This window comes from Phascolarctos cinereus, unplaced genomic scaffold (genome assembly GCF_003287225.1).
Source record: "Phascolarctos cinereus isolate Bilbo 61053 unplaced genomic scaffold, phaCin_HiC Scaffold_4;HRSCAF=312, whole genome shotgun sequence".
NCBI classification, from domain to species: Eukaryota; Metazoa; Chordata; class Mammalia; order Diprotodontia; family Phascolarctidae; genus Phascolarctos; species Phascolarctos cinereus.
In genome coordinates, this window is record NW_027555847.1 from 714,000,101 (window position 1) to 714,020,604 (window position 20,504).

General features: G+C 43.7%; 1 protein-coding gene across 1 annotated transcript in view; it reads left to right on the plus strand.

The window, feature by feature from the left end:
- Window positions 1–20,504, plus strand: part of SEZ6L (seizure related 6 homolog like) — a 252,151-nt gene that overhangs the window by 198,936 nt on the left and 32,711 nt on the right. The window contains exons 10-12 of the mRNA XM_020996645.2: window positions 6,795–6,991; window positions 14,694–14,888; window positions 18,197–18,388. Of these exons, the coding sequence (XP_020852304.1) occupies window positions 6,795–6,991; window positions 14,694–14,888; window positions 18,197–18,388 (584 nt within the window). The remainder of the gene's footprint in view (window positions 1–6,794; window positions 6,992–14,693; window positions 14,889–18,196; window positions 18,389–20,504) is intronic.

Below are 20,504 nucleotides of genomic sequence, written 5' to 3' on the forward strand. Positions count from 1 at the left end.
ACCTTAGAACTGAGAAGGTCAGAGCTGGGAGAGGCCTTAGAACAAGGAGTACCAGAGCTGTTAGGGTCCTTACAATGGAATGTCAGAGGTGGGAGGGACCTTAGAACAGGGAATGTCAAACCTGGGAGGGGCCTTAGACCAAGGAATGTCAGAGGTGGGAGGACCCTTAGAACAGGGAATGGTCAGGAGTACTTTCAACAGGTATACATTTATCAAGCATGGAAAGGCTTATAGAGCTCTTTGTATACATAACTTCATTTCATCCTGACAACAGCCCTGACAGGTAGGTGGTCTTATTATCTCCATTTTATCAATAATGAAACTCAGACTCAGATGTCAACTTGACTGACCCAGGGCCACCCAGCTAGTATCTGTCTGAGAAAGGATTGAAACTCAAGGCTTCCTGATGGAACACGCAGCTCAAGACCTAAAGTCAGGAAGGTTGAAGCTCCAGTCCTAGCTCAGTCACTGACTAGTTGTGTGACCCAGACCAAGTCACTTCCCCTCAGCAAGTCTTAGTCTCAGTTTCCTCTTCTGAAAATGGGGTTAATAGTAGTCCCTACCCATTGTGAAGAACAAATGGGATAACATATGAAAAGCACTTCGTAAACTTAAAGTGCTACGTAAATTTGAATTATTATTATTACATCTTATTTTCTTCTAATGCTTGATTACTATTTTTAAAAACATTAAATTATAATTTAGTCTGTGCTGACATAAGGTAACAGCTTTGAAGTGGAATCATTTCAGCATGATCTTTATTAGGGAAGGTGGCCAGTGCTGAATGAGGGAAAGAAAGTTGGCTTAAGACTCAGGATTTGTTGGTCAACCCTCAGTCACATCCCACTTTTTGTGACCCTGTTGACCTAGCACTGCAGGCCGTTAACCCCTCTGTCTCTAAAAGTCTGTCCGAGCTCATGTTCTTTGCTTCCATGACACTATCTGTCCATCTCCTCCTCTGCCATCCCCTTCTCCTTTTGCCTTCAATCTTTCCCAGCATCGGGGTCTTTTCCACTGAGTCTCATCTTCTCATTATGTGCCCCAAAGTATTTAAGCTTCAGCTTCAGTATTTGACCTTCCAGTGAATAGTCTGAAGTAATTTCTTTAAGTATTGAAGAATCACAATACCGAGGCACTAACATTTTGGGTGAAACTAAGCATATCTCTTTCTTCTCTTGGCCTCAGTCTCATAATCTGTAAAGCGAAAGGGTTCAACAAGCCTATGACCTTTTAGCCTAGAGTACATGGGTAGATTTCGGGGGGGTCTGGTATTTGATATGGGTCAGGGGGAATCACACCTTTATTTCTTAATAATTTATTTATCTCATAAACCTCTATATTTTATTGTATACATTTAAAACATTATTCTGAGAAGGAGTCCCCAGGCTTCACCAGACTTACAAACCCACCAAAGGCAGAGAAGGAATCCCTGTACTAGCCAATCTCTAAAGCCCTTTCCATATCTATCTCTTTGTGGCTAAATATGTCTCCATGGAGGGATTGTTAGACCAGATCTATGGAAGGTAGGAAAAGTTGGTTCAGGAATTGGAAGACCTGGATTCACTCTGGTGATTTACTACCATATGAGGCCTTCAACAAGATACTTTATTTCTCTGGGCCTCAGTTTCCTCATCTGTAAAACTAGGGAGGTTCTCCAGGGTGACCTCTGAAGTCCCTTGCATCTCCAAATCTGTGATCCCAATTCTCTTCTGAGCCTCTTAAAGCCTTTCACTTTCGCTAGATAGTGGAGCAGGAGGCAGGGCAGGGTGGAAGGGAATAATGATGGCATTTTCCCCTTCAAGATCAGGGAAGTGTTTGTGGGGTTGAGATGAGGGAACGAAGACAAGGCGGAAACTGAGTCTAAAATAACTGGGAGAACAGTGCCCTCTGCTGGCAGAAGAAATACCATCCTTGTGCGCAGCTCCAGTGCTTGGCACAGTCCCAGGCACATAGCAAAAGTTTAATAAGTGTTTATTGGCTGACTGATTTATTGGGTTTGGCCCAGGTGAGAGAAATGGGCTCATAGAACTTGACAGGTGTGGTTGGGGTAGCAGGTGGGAGGGGCAAAGCTGTCCTTGCAGAATTTGGATTTTTAATTTCATAACTTTTTTCATCCAACCCAATTCCCACATTTTTTCCTGATTGTGCAAAACTATTTCAAAACCAAAGGAGAAATGCAAGGGCTCTTTCCATGGACCTTCTGGTGAGTCTTTCCAAAGTTGCTGCTTGGTTCTACCCCCAGCAGGATTAGTTCGAGGCAGTCTGGGGTAATTGAAAGTCCACTGACCCTTGAGTGCTTGGTTTGTCCTGATGAATTTCTACCTTAGGACAAATTTTTTTTGGCTAGGCAATGGGGTTAAGTGACTTGCCCAGGGTCACACAGCTATTTAGTGTTATGTGTCTGAGGCCATATTTGAACTCAGGTCCTCCTGAATCCAGAGCCGGTGCTCTATCTACTGCACCACCCAGCTGCCCTGAATTTCTAACTTAGGACCATAAATCTGCAGCTGGGAGGAGGGGTAGAAGGCACTCAGTCCAACTCTCTCATTTTTCAGGAAAGAAAGTTGAGGCCAAGCGATGTGATGTGACTTGCCCAAGGTCACACAGGGCATAGATGGCAGCACCAGGACTGGAACCCAGGTCCTCTGATTCCAAAACTGCACCACGCTGCATCCCTAATATTGATTCCTAACCCCCTCAAGGTACAGAATACAGGAGAAAGAACTGCAGGCTAGGAATCAGAGGACTGGGTTCAAATCCCAGTTGTTATACATCTAGTGCACCATTTACAGAATTGTTTACTCCCTGCGTGACCTTGGGTAAGTCATTGTAGAAGATTGTAGGAAATTATAGAGAAGTTGTGGGTATGCATTACTTGAATAAAGTCTCTCATCATGGAGTTCCCTGAGCAAGTGAAATCATAGGTCTGGCTGAAATCAACAACAAAGAATGAGTTTCTTTACTCAAAGAACAAACACATTTATTGGGTTCTCATTTCAGCCAATCCCTGCATTTGATCTTCAGCCGTTCTAGTTATGACATGTATTTCGAGGCAATGTGACACAGAAATAAGAGTGTTGAACCTGGAGACCCAAATTCACGTGCTAGTAAGTTCAAGACTTGCTAGCTATGTTACTTTGGGCAAATCACTGGGGCAAATCTGCACAAGTTTGCTCATGTATAATGTGGAGGTAATACTGCTAGGTAGTACAGTGGATAGAGTGCCTGGCCTGGAATCAGGAAGACTCATCTTCTTGAGTGCAAATCTGGCCTCAAATTCTTACTAGCTGTGTGACCCTGAGCAAGTCACTTCACCCTATTTGCCTCTATTTCTTCACTTGTTAAAAAATGAACTGGAGAAGGAGATGGCAAACCACTCCAGTGTCTCTGCCAAGAAAACCCCAAATGGAGCCACAGAGAGTCGGACAAGACTGAAAATGACTGAACAACAACAAGGCCATTGAAGGCAGGGACTGTGTTTTGCTTCTTTTTGTATCCACACCACTCAGTACAGTGCGTGGTTGCCACTTAATGATTGATTGACTAATTGATTGGTTAAGACTTTTAGATGGAGTACATAACAAAAAAGTCAAAATGACAAGCAACCTAGTTATCAGCTGAGCAAAGGTTTAAACAAACTGGGCCTTAGGCAGTAAAAATGACCTTTGGCAACCCAGAGAGGGGGAAAAGGAAAGGAAATCTATAGTTGGAGAAATAGCCAAGTGAGCAATTGAGGTCCCCATTATGCGCTTAGGAGTCTTTCTTCTTTTTACGTTGCTCTCCCTGGTGCAATTCACAGCTCGTAAGTGTGAAGATGGGCAGTAATCAGATCTCCTGAGCTATAGAGATGAAGACAATAGAGGAGGAAAAATTTGCTGCAGATTATACAAATGTGGAAAATTGAGAGTATGATAGTGATTGTTATATTTTATTCCATGGGGCCCAAGAGTAGGTATTGTATAATCTAAGTAGTTGAAACTCTGTTATGTGTGTGTTTGTCAACAATATCAAAATCTTAGATGATGCAATTAAGAGTCTATTGCATGAAGGAAGGAGTCTTAGGATAGAGATTGTCAGAACTAGGAGAGCTTCAAACATTGAATGGTGGAGCTGGAAGGGCTCATAGAACAGTGTGTCAGAGGTGGAAGGACATTAGAATATAGAGCATAAAATGTCAGAATTGGAAGAAGAAAGTAAGAGCTACAACATAGTGTGCCAGAGGCGGGGAGCTTCCTTAGAAAAGAAAATGTCAGAATTGGGATGAACCTTAGAGATCATCTTCTCCAACACCTTCATTTTCAAGATGAGGAAACTGAGTCACAGAATAAGGAAATGAGTTTCTCAAGATCAAACAGCAGGTGGATGGCAGAGCTACAACAAGAACCCAGAGATCTTCTCACTCCCAGATCTCATATCTTTCCCCTCCCCCACCTAAGTTCATTTGGTGCAGTGTGTCCAGACAGTACCTCTGACTTGGAGCAGAGCTAACCTGTGTGCTCTCTGGGAGAAGGAACAGCAGAGGGGATTGGCCAGGGGGTAGAGGTTTATTTTCTGCTAATGTCTGGCATGAGATGTCAGCAGGATAATTTTGAGGGAATGTCTTAGAAAATGGGAAAGCAGGTGCACTTGATTTGCTGAAATGAATGGGAAGTACTAGAGGGTAGATTTGATTAGGACTGGATGGAGAAGTCATGTCAAGAAGGAAGGAAACACATTTCGAACTAGGAATTGTGCAAATATTATCTCATTTGATCCTCACAACAACTCTGGGAGGTAAGCACTATTATTATCCTCATTTTACAGTTGAGGAAACTGAGGCAGATAGAGGTAAAGTGACTTGCCCAAGGTTGCATGGCTGGTCAGTGATTGAGCCTGGGCTCAAATTCAGGATTCCTGATTTCATATCCAATGAAAGAGCAGGTGTAGCTAATGACATAAAACTGTTCCTATCATTTCAAAAGGAGTTAGGTTTCAGAGACTTTAGTGAAGGCCTTTTAATGACTCCTTGCTATTCCTTGTCACCTACAGTAACTACCACCAGGTAATTAGTGGTGCTTCATTGAGACAGGGCAGTAGAAACCAAAGTACACTCCCCAGCTCAAGGAGTCTCAATGGCTCCCTTTTGCCTCCAGGATAAAATATGAATTCCTCTATTTGTCACTTGAGGTCATTCGCTGCCTGGATCCAGCCTGATTCCAGGCTTCTCTACCTTGAACAGTCTGTTTCAGTCAAACTGATATTCTTGCCATTCCCCATATAGAACTTTGGATCAGAGATTTAGAACTATAAGGGACCTTGTGGTTCCTTTTATAAATGAGGAAACTGGGTCCCAAAAAGAGGAAGTGACTTGGCCAAGGTCCCAAAACTAGGATTTGTACTCAGGTCTTGTGAAGGAGCTAAAAGTCATTGTTCTTTTCAATTTTAGCTTTGTGGTCCACTGTAACCTGCAGGTTTTTTAGACATTCTTGGCACAGTTAATGCCCTCCTCAATCTCATATGTGTGGAGTTTCCTTTAAATCCTTGAATAATTTAATTCCATATTTAATGCAAGCCTCATATGTCATACTTTCCATTACTACCAAATTTTCCAATTTCCCAAGATCATCATAAGTTTGTCTTCTTCTGTCAACAACATTAATTAATCACAGTCACCAAGACAAAGGGTTGGTCTTAGAGTCAGAAAGACCAGGATTTGAAGCCTTCTTTAGGAAATTATCGGTTGTATGACCATGGGCAGATATCTTCTCTGACCCTCAGTTTACTGATCTGTAAAATGTTATTTTACTAGTATTCATTTTATTGATTAATTTTATTAATAGCTCCACCTCACAAGATTGCTTTGAGAATCAAATGAGATAATGTATATAAAGTACATTGCACTATAGAAATGTCATGATGATGATGGTGGTAGTGGTGATGACAATAATTACATAATGGAAGAGCCTTGAACTTCAAGCTAAGGGAGACCTGAATTCAAGTCTTGACTGTGCTGATAATTCATCGGGTAGGTTTAATCAAGTCTCTTCCTTTCTGTGGGCCTCAGTTTCTGCAAAATGTGGAGCCTAGATCCAGTGATGTCTATGCCCCTTCAGGTGACATCGGTGCCCTCCAGCTTTCTCCCACAGTATTAAGGTTAAGGGACTTGTCTGAGGCAAACCCAATGAATCAGTGGCAGAGCCCAGGTAACCCAGCTTCCAGGTAAAATTAGCTCAGCTAGCACCAAAGACCCTTTGATCATATCAGAAGCCAATACATAGCAGTCTCTTGAAAATTACTTTGTTTGTTGACTGATTGCTGGATTGAATCCAGTCCCAAGCTTGTGTGTGCCTCTTATAGAAAATGATCACATCCTGCTGAGTGGTGCAATGGACTTGGAATGAGAAAGACCCAAGCTCATATCCTGCCTCAGACACTTACTAGCTGTGTGACCTTGACAAGTCATTTCACCTCTGTCTGCCTCAGTTTCCTCATCTGCAAAATGGGGGTGATACCTCCCAGGGTTGTTGTGAGGATCAAATGAGATAACATATGTTAAGTACTTTGCAAACCTTAAAATGCCATATGAATGTTATTATCACCATCATTCTAGGTAATGTGTTGTAGGTAATGTTCTAGATAATAGGTTCATCTTAGATCCCCTGCTAATCTGCAAGTTTCCCAAGGTCCAAAATTGTGTTTAGCCTTGCACATAGTGGGTGTTCAATAAATGGTTTCTAAAATGACTGCATCATTACTTGAGACTGCTTTCCATTCACACCAATACACATACATCCCATGTCCTTTTGCCTTCCCAGCTTAAACCTGAGCAACAGTGACATCCTGACCATCTACGATGGGGATGAGGTCATGTCCCATATCCTCGGGCAGTACCTGGGCAATAGTGGACCTCAGAAGCTCTACTCCTCTAGCCCAGACCTCACCATCCAGTTCCACTCGGATCCCGCCGGCCTCATCTTTGGAAAGGGCCAAGGGTTTGTCATGAGCTACATAGGTAAGTATCCCATTAAGTCAGTCTCATTGTCACTTCTTCTGGGCACAGTCATTCTTGGGACTGCTAGCCCTAATATACCTGGATTTTCATACTGTGATGTGTACAAGTAAATTAAGAGAGGCAGCTCAACAGCAGGGGAGGATGTTAGGAGAATCACCAGGAAAACATACTACCCCTAGGAAGGTGGTGGACCACATGTGGGGAATGGGGCATATAGTGTTCAGACAGGGCCAGTGGGCTGATTTTTGTCTTCACTGTATCTCTTTGATAAAAAGGAGGTTTCTATTGGGAAGGTAGGGAGAAGCATTAAAGAAAAACAGCTAAGTATGTTTTTGTTACTTTTTTAAAAGAGGCAATGTGACTTAGTGGATTGGGTGCTGAGCTTGGAGTCAGAAAATGTGTGTTCAAATCCCACCAAGGTCACTTATTGGCTGTGTGATCCTGGAAAGAGCCTGTTTTTGCCTTTTTTATATCTTTAGTGCCTAGCACATAGTAAGTGCTTAATAAACATTTGTTCTGACTGAATCAATTGTTGAGATGTATAATCCATTCCTTCTTCAGCTCCCATGTCTTTCTGGGGATCTCATTGGCATGAAGGAAGTGGGATCCCCTCTAAATGAAATTGCTTAGAGAGCATTATCTCAGGCAGTATGATCAAGGGTGTCTTTACCAAAATCTCAGCACACCAAGAAGTCTCCATGCCTGGCTTGCCTTTTTCCAGGCCAGCAATTATGATTCATTCTTACCAATGGTCTGCCCTCCCCTCAGAGAGAAGAACATGGCAATTGATTGCTTTTGAAGTCCTTGTTTATATTTCTCTGGGGCCTCTTTACTCCTATTCTCTAGGCTCTTGCTCTCTGCCTTTCTACATAGGGCTTCCCCACAAGTTCTCTGTCAGGGGTGCCCAGAGTGAGTAATACCAAATCTTGTGAAGAAGGGCAGTCATTATTGGTTGTTTGGTTGAAATGCCCACAATAGTTTTCTACATCGTTATTCAATTCATTTTAGAGTTGGAAAAGACCTTAGAAATGAACAAATCTAGCCTCCCTTGTTGGTTTTTTTTTTATTACAGAAGTGACTTGCCCAAGGTCACACAGCTAAAAAGCAATAGAGCCTGAAATTAAACCCAAGTATTCTGATTCTTAATCCAATGGTCTTTTTGTTCCACGATGGTTCCTAAATTGGGGGCCATGTTTGTACATGACCAGCCTAACTGGCATGACGGTCCCTTGAAACAAGAGATAACTCAAACTGTTTCTTTAAATGGGCTTACTTGAATCAACAGAATTTTCTCTCTAGGATGATCATCATTGAAAAACATGGTTCTGTAGTTTGATCATAGTCAGAAGCAGCATAGTGGAAGGAATACTGAGCTTGGAATCATTCTTGGCTCCATTGTTCACTGTCTGTGAGACCTTGGACAGATTATCTTATTTTACGAGATTTACATTCCTCCCTTGAAAAGTGGGAATAATTAATACAAGCATCACTTAACCTCTCAGGGTTGTTATGAGGAAAGTATCACATGAATAGGAAAGATTCTCATTGGGGTTACATTCCACACTCTGTCTAATGTCAACATTAGCTGGCTAATGTAAATATCAGTCAGAAATGCCTGGTTAATGTTCAGTATTGCGAAAAAATAACAATGCTTGCTCTGCTTTTCTGTGTAGGGCTTCCCCACAAGCCTTTTTTCCTCACAAGGTTTTTTAATCATTCAACTTTTATGTTGTTTATGTAGCAATAATAATACATCATGTTTTTATAGTATTTTTAAGTTTGTGGTGTACTTTCTCAGTCTAATTGCCCTTTATAAATGAGGCAACTGAGGTTATGAGGGGAGACATTTCTCACACTTAGTTATACGAGTGCCTAAGACAGGATTCCAACCCAAGACTTTGTGACTTCAAGGCCAGTGCTCTATTCATTATTCCATGCTACTACTAATAATAATAGCTGATATTTTAAAAAGTAAATAGCAGCTTACATTTATGTAGCACCTACTGTGTGCCAGGCACCGTGCTAAGCTCTTTGTAATTATCTCATTCGATCCCCACAACAACCCTGGGAGGGAGGTGCTATTATTACCCCCATTTTACAGTTGAGGAAAGTGAGACAGATAGAGGGTAAGTGACTTGTCTAGGGTCACACAACTCGTAAGCATCAGGCCTTCCTGATACCAAGTCAAACCCTTCATCCACTGTTCTCTATAAATGTTGTATTTTTCTGTTTGTTCTTGTTTCTGCCGACATTAGCCAGTGCAGACTTAAGTGTCTAATTCTGAGACATGTGTTCCTCTCCTTTCCCTCCAGTGGGAATGGAGGGGACCAGGTCGCTCTATGGCAAACCAGGACAGACCTGAGGATCATGGACTGACGCGAATCCCTGAATCTGACTGCAAGAGAGGACACATACAGGTTCCCCATGCCCAGTGTATGTCTGCTCTAGAAGGTGCTAATCAGAGTAGATTATCCCAGGACTGTTCCCACTTATGCCAACATGACCCTCCTGGGATTCCATTACTACATTCCATGTACTGTCCTGGGGTTCCATTAGTCATGGGCACCCTTTATTGCTTCTTGCTTTCTACCTACCATGCATCACCAGAGATAAAAGGGAAGGAAGAGGAAAAGCAGGAAGGAAAGAAGGAAAGGAGAGAGGGAGAAATCACACAGCATTTTCCAAAGGGAGGCAGTCTGGCCTAGAGGACACAGTGTTGGACTTGCAGTCAACAGATCTGGGTTCAAGTCTCAGCCATGAACCTTGTTATGTGAACCTGGGCGGATCTGATCATGTGATTTTTGAGCTTCAATATCCTCATCTGAAAAGTGGGGTAAAAGGGAAAGTATTTCCTCTCCCAACTTCCCATGATGACAGGTTGTGAAGAGAATATTTTGTAACCCTAAAAGTACTAGCTAAATGTCAGTCATTCAGTCAACAAGCATTTATTAAACGCCTACTGTGCTCCAGATACAAGTGCTGAGGATACAAAGAAAGTTAAAGACAGCCCCTACCCTTGAGGAGATCACAGTCTAATGGGGGAGACCATGTAAACGACCAGGTACATACAAGTCCTACTATGTGCTAGTCACGGTACTAAGCACTGAGAATGCAAAGAAAGATAAAGACAGCCCCTACCCTTGAGGAGATCACAGTCTAATGGGGGAGACCATGTAAACGACCAGGTACATACAAGTCCTACTATGGGCTAGTCACTGTACTAAGCACTGAGAATGCAAAGGCAAAAGACAATGAATTATTGCTATTATTTGATAGCTCAATACTTTGGGGGCCTGTTCAAAGTAGACTTTAAGCAAAAGTAAATTCCCTGGACTTTGTAAATTCTCAGCCGTTGCCAAATCCCAGCCTGCAGAGAGAAATTGTTTGGCCAGATCAGCATTTTCAGCAAGGGTTTCAACGAGCAAATGCATATGCCATGACAGAGAAAAAAGCACAGAAAGAAGAGGGACCCAGAAGGGCAAGGATGTCTCTGGGGAACAACTCCATGCCAGAAGGCTCTTCTCTCTCAAAGTAAACTGCAGAGTATTCCTGCCTGACCTTGGGAACCCTGATACAAGGCTCCTCCCAGGCACTGGGAGGAGAGGCTATGTCCTGGGCCTCATACCACCTGAGATCTCTGAGATTCCAAGTGACCACCAGTGAGGTTTGCTAGCCTCTTGAGAAAGCCCAGGTCAAGGGTCACCCCCCCAAGGCCAATACCAAGCAGATTTCCCGAGGCTTAGTGGGTTTTGGAAAGGATGCGCTTGTATGACATCTTTGCCTTCTCCAAACACCTGGAATATAGCTCCAAAAGGGAGTTGGGAGACTTTTCAGAGGCTCCCAGATTTGGACTTTAGAGGCCGTAGATTCAAGGTTATTGATTTAGAACTGGAAAGGACCTGAGGAACCATCCAGGCCAATCTCTCATTTTATAAATGAGGAAGCTCATGAGTCCCACAGAGGTTAAATAACTTGCCCAGAGTCACACAGCTAATAAATGTCAAAGGTAAAATTCAAACCCAGCTATTCACTATACTATACTTGTTGTTCAGTCATGTCCAACTCTTCATGACCCCATTTGGGTCATGAAGGAAACTGAGGCAAACAGGGTGAAGTGACTTCCCCGGGATCACACAGCTAGTAAATGTCTGAGGCCATCTTCCTGACTCCAGATCTGATGCTCTATCTCTTTTTTGAGGCAACTGGGGTTAAGTGACTTGCCCAGGGTCACACAGCTAGTAAGTGTCAAGTGTTTGGTCTGAGGCCAGATTCGAACTCAGGTCCTCCTGACTTCAGGGCCAGTACTCTATTCACTGTGCCACCTAGCTGCCCACCCTGATGCTCTATCCACTATAGCCCCACCTAGCTGCCCACCTTCATTTTACAGAAGAGGAACGTGAGTCCCAGAAAGGCTGATTGCCCAAGCAGATACTATTAGGAAGCAGAGTGAACTAAGCTAAGGAGAAGTCCCCTTGGTCTGTGCCTATAGATCTATTTGAACTAAATATTCTCACCAACTCCATTATTTCTCTCCTGCTGAAAGACTTGAAAGGGCCCTCAGTACCATCTAAATTTAGCTCTCTGGGACCAAACCACAGTGCCCCAGTTACAACTCTGTTCCTGAGGTCACTTGGTAATAAGTACTAGAGCTAGTATTAAAACCCAGGTCTTTGGACCCCAGATTCAGGGCTCTTCCCACTAGAGCTTAATGCCCCTCCCTTTATCCCAGATGGAGAAACTTTGGTCCAGAGAATGGAAATGACTCACCCACGGTCATGTAACTTATTGGTGAGTGAGTCAGCTCCAGGACCCAGGCCATCCCAGATATCTAACTGAATTGTTCCACTATTTTCACCCAGACAGTGAACACTTTACAACCTCCAATCCAGAGCTCTCTCGGAGTTTTTAAGAGGAATAAAAATAGGGTTTCCCATTCCCCATCAAGTCATTTTAGAATTCATTTTCCTGTCCCTTCTCTTCTCAGACACCCAACAGATTGCTTTTTCCAGTTAAAACTATGATGAAATCCCAGGAAAAGCCATTGCTTTTTTCTTAGAATTACCTTCCAGCAAATAAGCCAGGGCATTCTGCTCTCCCTGTCTCCCCAGAAGCACATAAGGATGGCAAATTAATTACATGTCATAATTAGCTCTCCTTCCTGAAGCTGCATGGTGGGCATTTGTGAGCAGGATAGCCATGCTAACACATGGCATTGTTACTTACCTAACAGGGCAGGGGGGCAAGGGAAGGCAGGTGACTGGGGGGGAGGGGTGGGGTGGCACCAATGGGAGAGTAAGAAGCTTAACTCGAGGGACTCCATTATGAATCAAGAAAATATTTCAAATGAAATCTAATGAAATTTATAGTAGGCTGGAGGATTAGATCATAGATTTAGAACTGGAAGGGACCTCAGAGGCCATTGCTAAAACCAACCCCCTCATTTTACAGAGGAGAAAACTGAGGTATAGAGCAGTTAAGTGACTTGCCTAGGATCACGAAGTTAGTAAGTATCTAAAGTGGACTTTAAAGTCACGTCTTCCTTATCTGAAGGATAGCACTCTATCCACTACTACTAATAACAGCAATAACAACAATAACTAGGATTTTATCCTCACAACAACTCTGGGAGTAAGGTACAATTATTATCCCCATTTTTCAGATGAGGAAAATGAGGCAAACAGAGGCTAAGTGACTTGCCCAAGGTCACACAGCTAATAAATGTCTGAGGCCAGGTTTGAACTCAGGCCAGGGTAGCAAGGTGGCATAGTGGATAGAGCATCAAGAAGATTCATCTTCCTGATTTCAAATCTGGCTTAACCCTGTCTGCCTCAGTTTCCTTATCTGTCAAATGAGCCGGAGAAGGAAATGGCAAGCCGCTCCAGTCTCTCTGCCAAGAAAACCCCACATGGGGTCACGGAGAGTCAGACACAGTGGAAAGATGACTGAACAACAACAATGCATCTGACTCCAGATCTAGTTCCCTAGCCACTACCCACCTAGTTGGCTGTGTGATGCCAGTGGAGTAAGGAGACTGACATCCAGCTGCCAGAAAGCCCTAGTTCCCCTTTTCTCAGCTCTGGTCAGACCACCACACGAGGAAGAGTGAGTTCTATTTCAGGCAACATGTTTGGAAACAATAGCATTGATAATAACAATTCAAATTTATACAGTGCTATAAAATTTGCAACTGGGAGGGCTGTGATACATTATAGATAAGGGATCACCCAGGAGAATTGTTATGAACGTGGATATAAAAAATCACGACCAGAAAAACAAGAAACTAATCCTGTGGCTAAAGTGAAGGATGACCGATGGATAGTCTTCATGTTCTATTGGTGTCCATGTTTTGCCAAGAAAATCTGAGGACCTCCCTAACACATCTACATACCCCTAAGAAACTAATAGGAAAACATGGAGATTTCTACAGTGTGGGAAGGCACAGATGGCTTGTGACCTGTGGACTTGGAGGAAATTTCTAAATCAATAGAACCCTTAGAGTACCAAAGATTCGATTCAATTCATTCAATCAATTAGTCAGCAAGAATTTATTAAGTACCTATTATGGGCCAGACACTAAGTTAAGAAATGAGGATATGAAGAATAATCAAAAGTAGCTCTGGCCCTCAAGGAGTTCAAACTCTATAGGGAGAGGCAACATGTACACCTAAAATAGAGAGAGAAGCTAAGAGGTACAAAGGATAGAGAACTGGACCTGGAGTCAGGAAGACCTGAATTCAAATCTGACATCAGTTACTTACTAGCTATATGACCCTGGCCAAGTCACTTAACTCTCTGTAAAATGGAAATAAAAATAGCATCTACCTTGCAAGGTTATTGTAAGGAGAAAATAAGATTTTTGTAAAGTGCTTTTCAAATTGTAAAGGACTATATAAATGCTACCTAATAGTTTTGTGATGCCACATTGACTTAATAATTGTTTGTTAAATAAATTAAGGCGTATGGCATAGAATGGAAGAAAGGTATAATAAAACTATTGGAATTGCACTGTTGAAACTTCAAGGGTACTTGAGAGAGAAAAAGAGTAGCTATTTCTAAGAACTGGAAGAGAGATTCAAATTCCACCTCTAACTTTTACTCACTGTGTGACCTTGGGTAGGTCATGGGCCTTGGTCTCTTCATCTGTAAAATGTGAGGATTAGTCTCTAAGGTCCCTTCAGTCTCCAGATATGTGATTTATCCTCCTTCTTCCAATTTCTCTGGATTCCCCAACCCAGGGGAGGAAATCCTGCCTCTGATTTTTTACTAATTGTGTGATCACAGGCAAGTCACTTAACCTCTCTGAGTGTCAATTGCCCTAATCAATTTAGTTAATCAACAAACATTTATTAAGGGGCTACAGTGTTCCAGGTACTATGCTAGGCACTGGAGATGCAATGACAAAAGTGAACCAGTCTCTGCCCTCAAGGAGCTTGCATTCTATTGAAGAAGATAGCAGTGCACATGCATAGGCATTGCCAACACCCATACAAAGCAAATGCAAGGTAACATTGGAAGAACAAATGGAGGTAATGATGCCAATAGTGCTGGCTTCATGAGGATTTTGATGAAGTTCCAATGAGATAGCACTTTAAAGTATTTTACAAGCCTTAAAGTGATATACAAATGTCAGCTTTTATTAACATCATTATTAAATGAGGCATATATCTAGTTGAAGTTATTTATTTGTGTCTTTCTTTTAAAGAGGTGTCAAGGAATGACTCCTGCTCAGATCTGCCTGAGATTCAGAATGGCTGGAAAACCACATCTCACACAGAGCTGGTGAGAGGGGCGAAGATCACCTACCAATGTGACCCTGGCTATGATATCGTGGGCAGTGATACCCTTACTTGCCAGTGGGACCTGACATGGAGCAGTGATCCACCATTTTGTGAGAAAAGTAAGACAAATCTCAGGTTTTCCCCTGGGTCAATAATGGGGGTGGTTGTAGCTAGACCCTGTATTGGAGTTTGGGGATCTAGATGTAGTAAAATTAGTTTAGTGATGGGACACTCAAACTGTCTTGATGTGGCCCCGAGTGGGACACCAATGAATCTTTGGGTTCCTGAGGCTGAGCAGGAAGACAAGATAGAAAGGACACTTCTTAGGCTTCCTGTCTAGGACATCACGTGTTGTCATGGAATTAGAGTTGGAAGAGACCCCAGAGGTCATCAGTTCTAACCTGTGGCTGAACAGGAATCCCTTCTACACCAACCCCTACAAGTAGTCATCTCACTTAATGCTTGAAAGTCTACAATGAGAGAGAGCTCACTACTTATCAAGGCAGCCCATTGTGCTTTCAGATAGCTCTTTGTTAGAACATTCATCTTTATGTTGAGCTAATATCTGTCACTATCTATCACTTTCCCTCTCCCTCTGTGCGTGTCTCTCTCTTACTCCTCTTCTCTCCTTTTTCTCTTCTCCTCTTCTCTTCTCTTCTCTTCTCTCTCTCTTTCCCCCTCCCTCTCTCCTTCTTTCCCCCTCCCCTCCCCTCCCTCTCCCTCTCCTTCTCTCTCTCCCCTCTTCTCTCCTCTCCCCCTCCCCAGAAGCCCAGATGCTGAGACAGAATGCGCCAATGAGCCATTGGAAGAGGTAGAGAAGGGATTATCTAGCATATAGATACATAACACTTAATAAATATTTATTGATTGGTTGCCTAACTAGTAGGAGGAAAATCAGGGACTGTGCTATCTTCTCAGAAGCTTTTGGCTTTTCAAATAGAATGCATTTGGCATCCTCCACCAGAGACATTTAATAGGCCCAATCTACCTAAAATATAGGAAAACTAAAAGGTCTGTAAAAATATTTTTACCATTTTCATTAGTATGATAAAAATTGTAACAAGATCTCTTCTTAAATATGAATACATATTACTGACTATATCTTGATTATACATATGCATATATGTGTATATGTACATAGAGGTATATGTATAATATATTTGCATATACACATATATGCAGACATACATACATGCGTGTATACATAAATATAAATATAAAAAATCCAGCCCTGTGTTCCCCACCACCAGCCTGTTCTAACTTAGCAAGGAAAAGAAATAGTATAATGTCCTTTGTGAGCCTTCATTTGACCATTACTGACATACATGTGCATATTTGTGCAAGTATTTCTGGTATTTTTTGTCTAGACCTGTGATTTCATCAGTGTGGGAAGCATATGGTCTATAAACTTCCTCTATTGTTCAAGATTAATCATTTATCTGGAACTTCTCATCTCAGTGAGAAACAGAAGACGTAAAGAGATGTCAAATGACTTGCCCAGGGTCACATAACCAATACGTGTCCAAGTCAAGACAACAACTCAGGTCTTTTCTAACCCCAAGTCTGGCTCTCTATTCACTATACAACACTACCTCATATGGGAATAGAAATAGGATATGTAACTAATCTAATTCTTGAACATGTGTATATATGTCAAAACTAGGCAATTTTGAGATTTTTTCCTGGAAAAATCAGATATACCAGAATTATAACGAAGAATTTTCATGCTTGAGGTGAGAGTAGGACAGGACAGTAGGCTGGGGGTGGGGGGAAGGGAACTCATGTGGGCATGGAGAGGAGCATCAAGAGGTTTGGACGTTGATGAAAATCTGGATGTTCCTGAGGAGGAGAAGGACCCAGAGACTGAGGGGAAGAAGTATTCCTTAGAATGATATTATCATCAACACCAGATTTCAACACCCTGCACCAAGGCCTCAGTCAACTTTCCTTAATTATAGCTCAGAGATTTACTTATAAAAATACTTTGATGAAAGTGCCTGAGAAAAACAAATACTTAGGGACCCTAAGGACCCATAGTCTATTCCTTTCTCCTAACCCTGTTCTATATTTAGCTGGGAGGAAAGAGAGAGACAGAGACAGAAGCAGAGATAAAGAAAAGAAAGGGAGGGAAGGAGAGGGGAGGAGAGGAGAGGGGGAGAGGAGAGGAGGAGGGAGGGGAGGAGGGAGAGGAGAGGAGAGGAGAGGAGAGGAGAGGAGAGGAGAGGAGAGGAGAGGAGAGGAGAGGAGAGGAGGGGAGAGGAGAGGAGAGGAGAGGAGGGAGAGGAGGGGAGGGAGAGGAGGGGAGGGAGAGGAGGGGAGGGAGAGGAGGGGAGGGGGAGAGGAGGGGAGAGGAGAGAGGGAGGAGGGAGAGGAGAGGAGAGGAGAGGAGAGGAGAGGAGAGGAGAGGAGAGGAAGGAGAGGAGAGGAGAGGAGAGGAGAGGAGAGGAGAGGAGAGGAGAGGAGAGGAGAGGAGAGGAGGGGAGGGGAGAGGAGGGAGGGGAGAGGAGGGAGGGAGAGGAGGGGAGGGAGAGGAGGGGAGGGAGAGGAGGGGAGGAGGGGAGGGAGGGAGGGGAGGGGAGAGGAGAGGAGGGGAGAGGAGAGGAGAGGAGAGGAGGGGAGGGAGGGAGGGAGGGGAGGGAGGGGAGGGGAGGGAGAGGAGAGGAGGGGAGGGGAGAGGAGAGGAGAGGAGGGAGGGGAGGGAGAGAGGGGGGAGGAGGGGAGGGAGGGAGAGGAGAGGAGAGGAGGGGAGGGGAGGGGAGAGGAGGGGAGGAGGAGGGGAGGGGAGGAGGAGGGGGGGGGAGAGGAGGGGAGAGGAGAGGAGGGAGAGGAGAGGAGAGGAGAGGAGAGGAGAGGAGAGGAGGGGAGAGGAGGGGAGAGGAGGGGAGAGGAGAGGAGAGGAGAGGAGGGGAGAGGAGGGGAGGGGAGAGGAGGGGAGGGGAGAGGAGGGGAGGGGAGAGGAGGGGAGAGGAGAGGAGAGGAGGGGAGGGGAGGGAGAGGAGGGAGAGGAGGGGAGAGGAGAGGAGAGGAGAGGAGGGGAGAGAGGGGAGGGAGAGGAGGGAGGGGAGAGGAGAGGAGAAGGTAAGGGAGGGGAGGGGAGTTGAAAGCGCCAGTTGAAATTTTACATAGGGATAAAAATTCACTCAAAATCTGATTAAAATACCTTGAAGAGCACTAAAAGCCACAAATTCCTCCTATCCTTTAAAAATCCACTGATTTCCCCCTTCTGGCCTTAAAAGACCCTGTACAATACATTCAGTGAAATGTAATCTCCTTGAGGGCAAGAAACATTTCATTTTTGTCTGCAATATGTAGTCCAGTTCCTGGTGCATAGTAGGTGCTTACTAGTGTTTCTGAAAATAAATCGAATCCACCTGAATTGGGTGATAAGGCCCTGGATAGCCTGTGTGTCTGCGGTTTTTCTTGTCAGTTATGTACTGCACGGACCCTGGAGAAGTGGACCATTCAACTCGTTTGATTTCGGATCCTGTGCTCCTTGTTGGAACAACCATCCAATACACGTGCAACGCCGGCTTTGTTCTTGAAGGAAGTTCCCTCCTGACCTGCTACAGCCGAGAGACAGGAACACCCATCTGGACATCCCGCCTTCCGCACTGTGTCTGTGAGTCATGTTTATTGACCAGATTCCTATGGGCTCTGGGAACTTTGCTCTACAGCCTCTTGGCATGGTGTTGGGTGGGATATTTGGAAAGAGCCAACCCTATATTTTGGGCAGTTCAGTCCCACTTTTGGAAAATTGGTGAGCCTGCAGACTACTAGGAGGGGTAGCCATAAGCTGCTTTCAACCCTGTTTACACAGGGCCACCAAATCACAAGCCTATAGTCCTAGAGTTGGGAAAAGACCTTGGAGGTCATCTACTCCAATCCCATCATTTAAAAAGGAAAAACTGAGTCACAAAGAGGTTGAGTGACTTGCCCAAGGTCATTCAGTGGCAGAGTCAGATTTCAAACTCAGGTCCTGTGACTACAAGTTCAATACTCTTTAAATTTACAGCCAGAAGTGACCACAGAAAGGTTAAATTGCTGGCTCATGGTCGTAAATGTATTAAAGAAGAACCAAGACTTGAACCCAGGACTTCTGACTCCAAACCCTGTCCTCTAGCCATAACACCATGCTTAATCAAGTGTTGATTATAATATTTAGGGGTCATGGTGGGGTGGGTGGTACAAAGCCACTTTTAGAGAGAAATGAAAAAATAGTTGATTCACTTCTGCTACCTCTTTTGGGTTCAAGGTCATTCTATATCCCTGGGAAATAGCCTGAGGGTACTGAAACTAAAGATTTTGTGGCTTGGTACAAGTAATAGAATGTGGATTCCCTTTCCAAAGATCTAAGCAAAGTATTACATAGAAGAGATGATTGAAGCAGTAAATGAGTTCCAACCAGCCAAGTAGGAGTCACACAAGCTTAGACAGGAGAGGGAAGAAAACTACTCAAAACAAATGTGTACTCTTATGTAGGGCCAAATAATAACTTACCAGGAATTTAGTCAACATAAAGTGCATCCAGTAGACCACAAAATTGCTTATGCCACCAATTTTTCCACCTCCAAATCTTCTGAAGGCAATTACGGGTCAGGCAGGACCAAAAAATATCTTGCCTGAAAAAGAACTGGGAATGGACTGCAACCTCAGTCTGAGTCAGCAGTGTAGTTGATCAGTCAGTCAACAAACATCTATTAAACATTCACAATATGCCAGGCACTGTGCTAAGCACTGGAGATGCAAAGAAAGACAATAATGTGGCTTTGAGGAGCCCAGATTCTAATGGAAACATGCAAACAACTATATACATACACAATGTACATGGTGTAAATGCAAAAGCTGTCTCAGAGGAAAGGCCATAGTAGGGGTTAAGGTAGAGACTTGAAAATGCTCACTGCTGAAGGTGAAAGCCAAGGAAGCAAATGTAATCTTATGATCCATTAAGATCCATTAAGAGAAGCTAGTCCATCCCTGGGGAGAGAATAGTCCTGCTCTCCTGAGCCCTGAGGCAGAGCAAATATAATGTATTGTGTTCTATTCTGAGAGCTACATTTTAGGAGAGACATGGTGGAGAGCCTAAGGTCTGACCACATCTGGATCAATTAAAGTAAAATGTGTAGCCTAGAGGAAAGAAAGCTTCATGTGGACACAAAGTAGCTCTGAATAAGTATTTGAAGGGCTATCACGTGAGAGGAAATTAGTTCAGGAGATGTGTGCAGCCCCAAAGGGTAGAACTTGGAGTGATGTTGTAAAGTTGCAAGTTTCCAACAATAAAAGCTGTCCCCAAATAGGATGGGCTGCCTTGGGGACTGAGGCATCCACTGTCTTCCTCACTGGAGATCTTAAAATGGAAGCCAGGGGATGACTACTTCTGGGGCAGGTTGCAGAGAAGCTTTTTGTTCAGGTAGAGGTTGCCTTTAGAAGTCCTCTGCTTTCCCTTCTGACTGTAAAGTGCTGTGATTCTGCACAGGCACACAATCTCTCGTGGCAAGGAAAAACGGCCTTGGAAAATGTCATAGAGCAAAGCCCTTCCCCAGAATCCCCATTGCTATGTCTCAGAATCATAGAGCAGAAGATCATGGGATTTAGAGCTGGGAGGGGCCTTAGAACAGAGACTGTCAGAGCTTGGAGGGGGCTTAGAACAGAGGACATAAGAGTTTGGGCAAGGCCCAGGAACAGAGCTGGAAGGGACTTTAGCATCATGCACTTACACAATGTCAACATTGAAACTC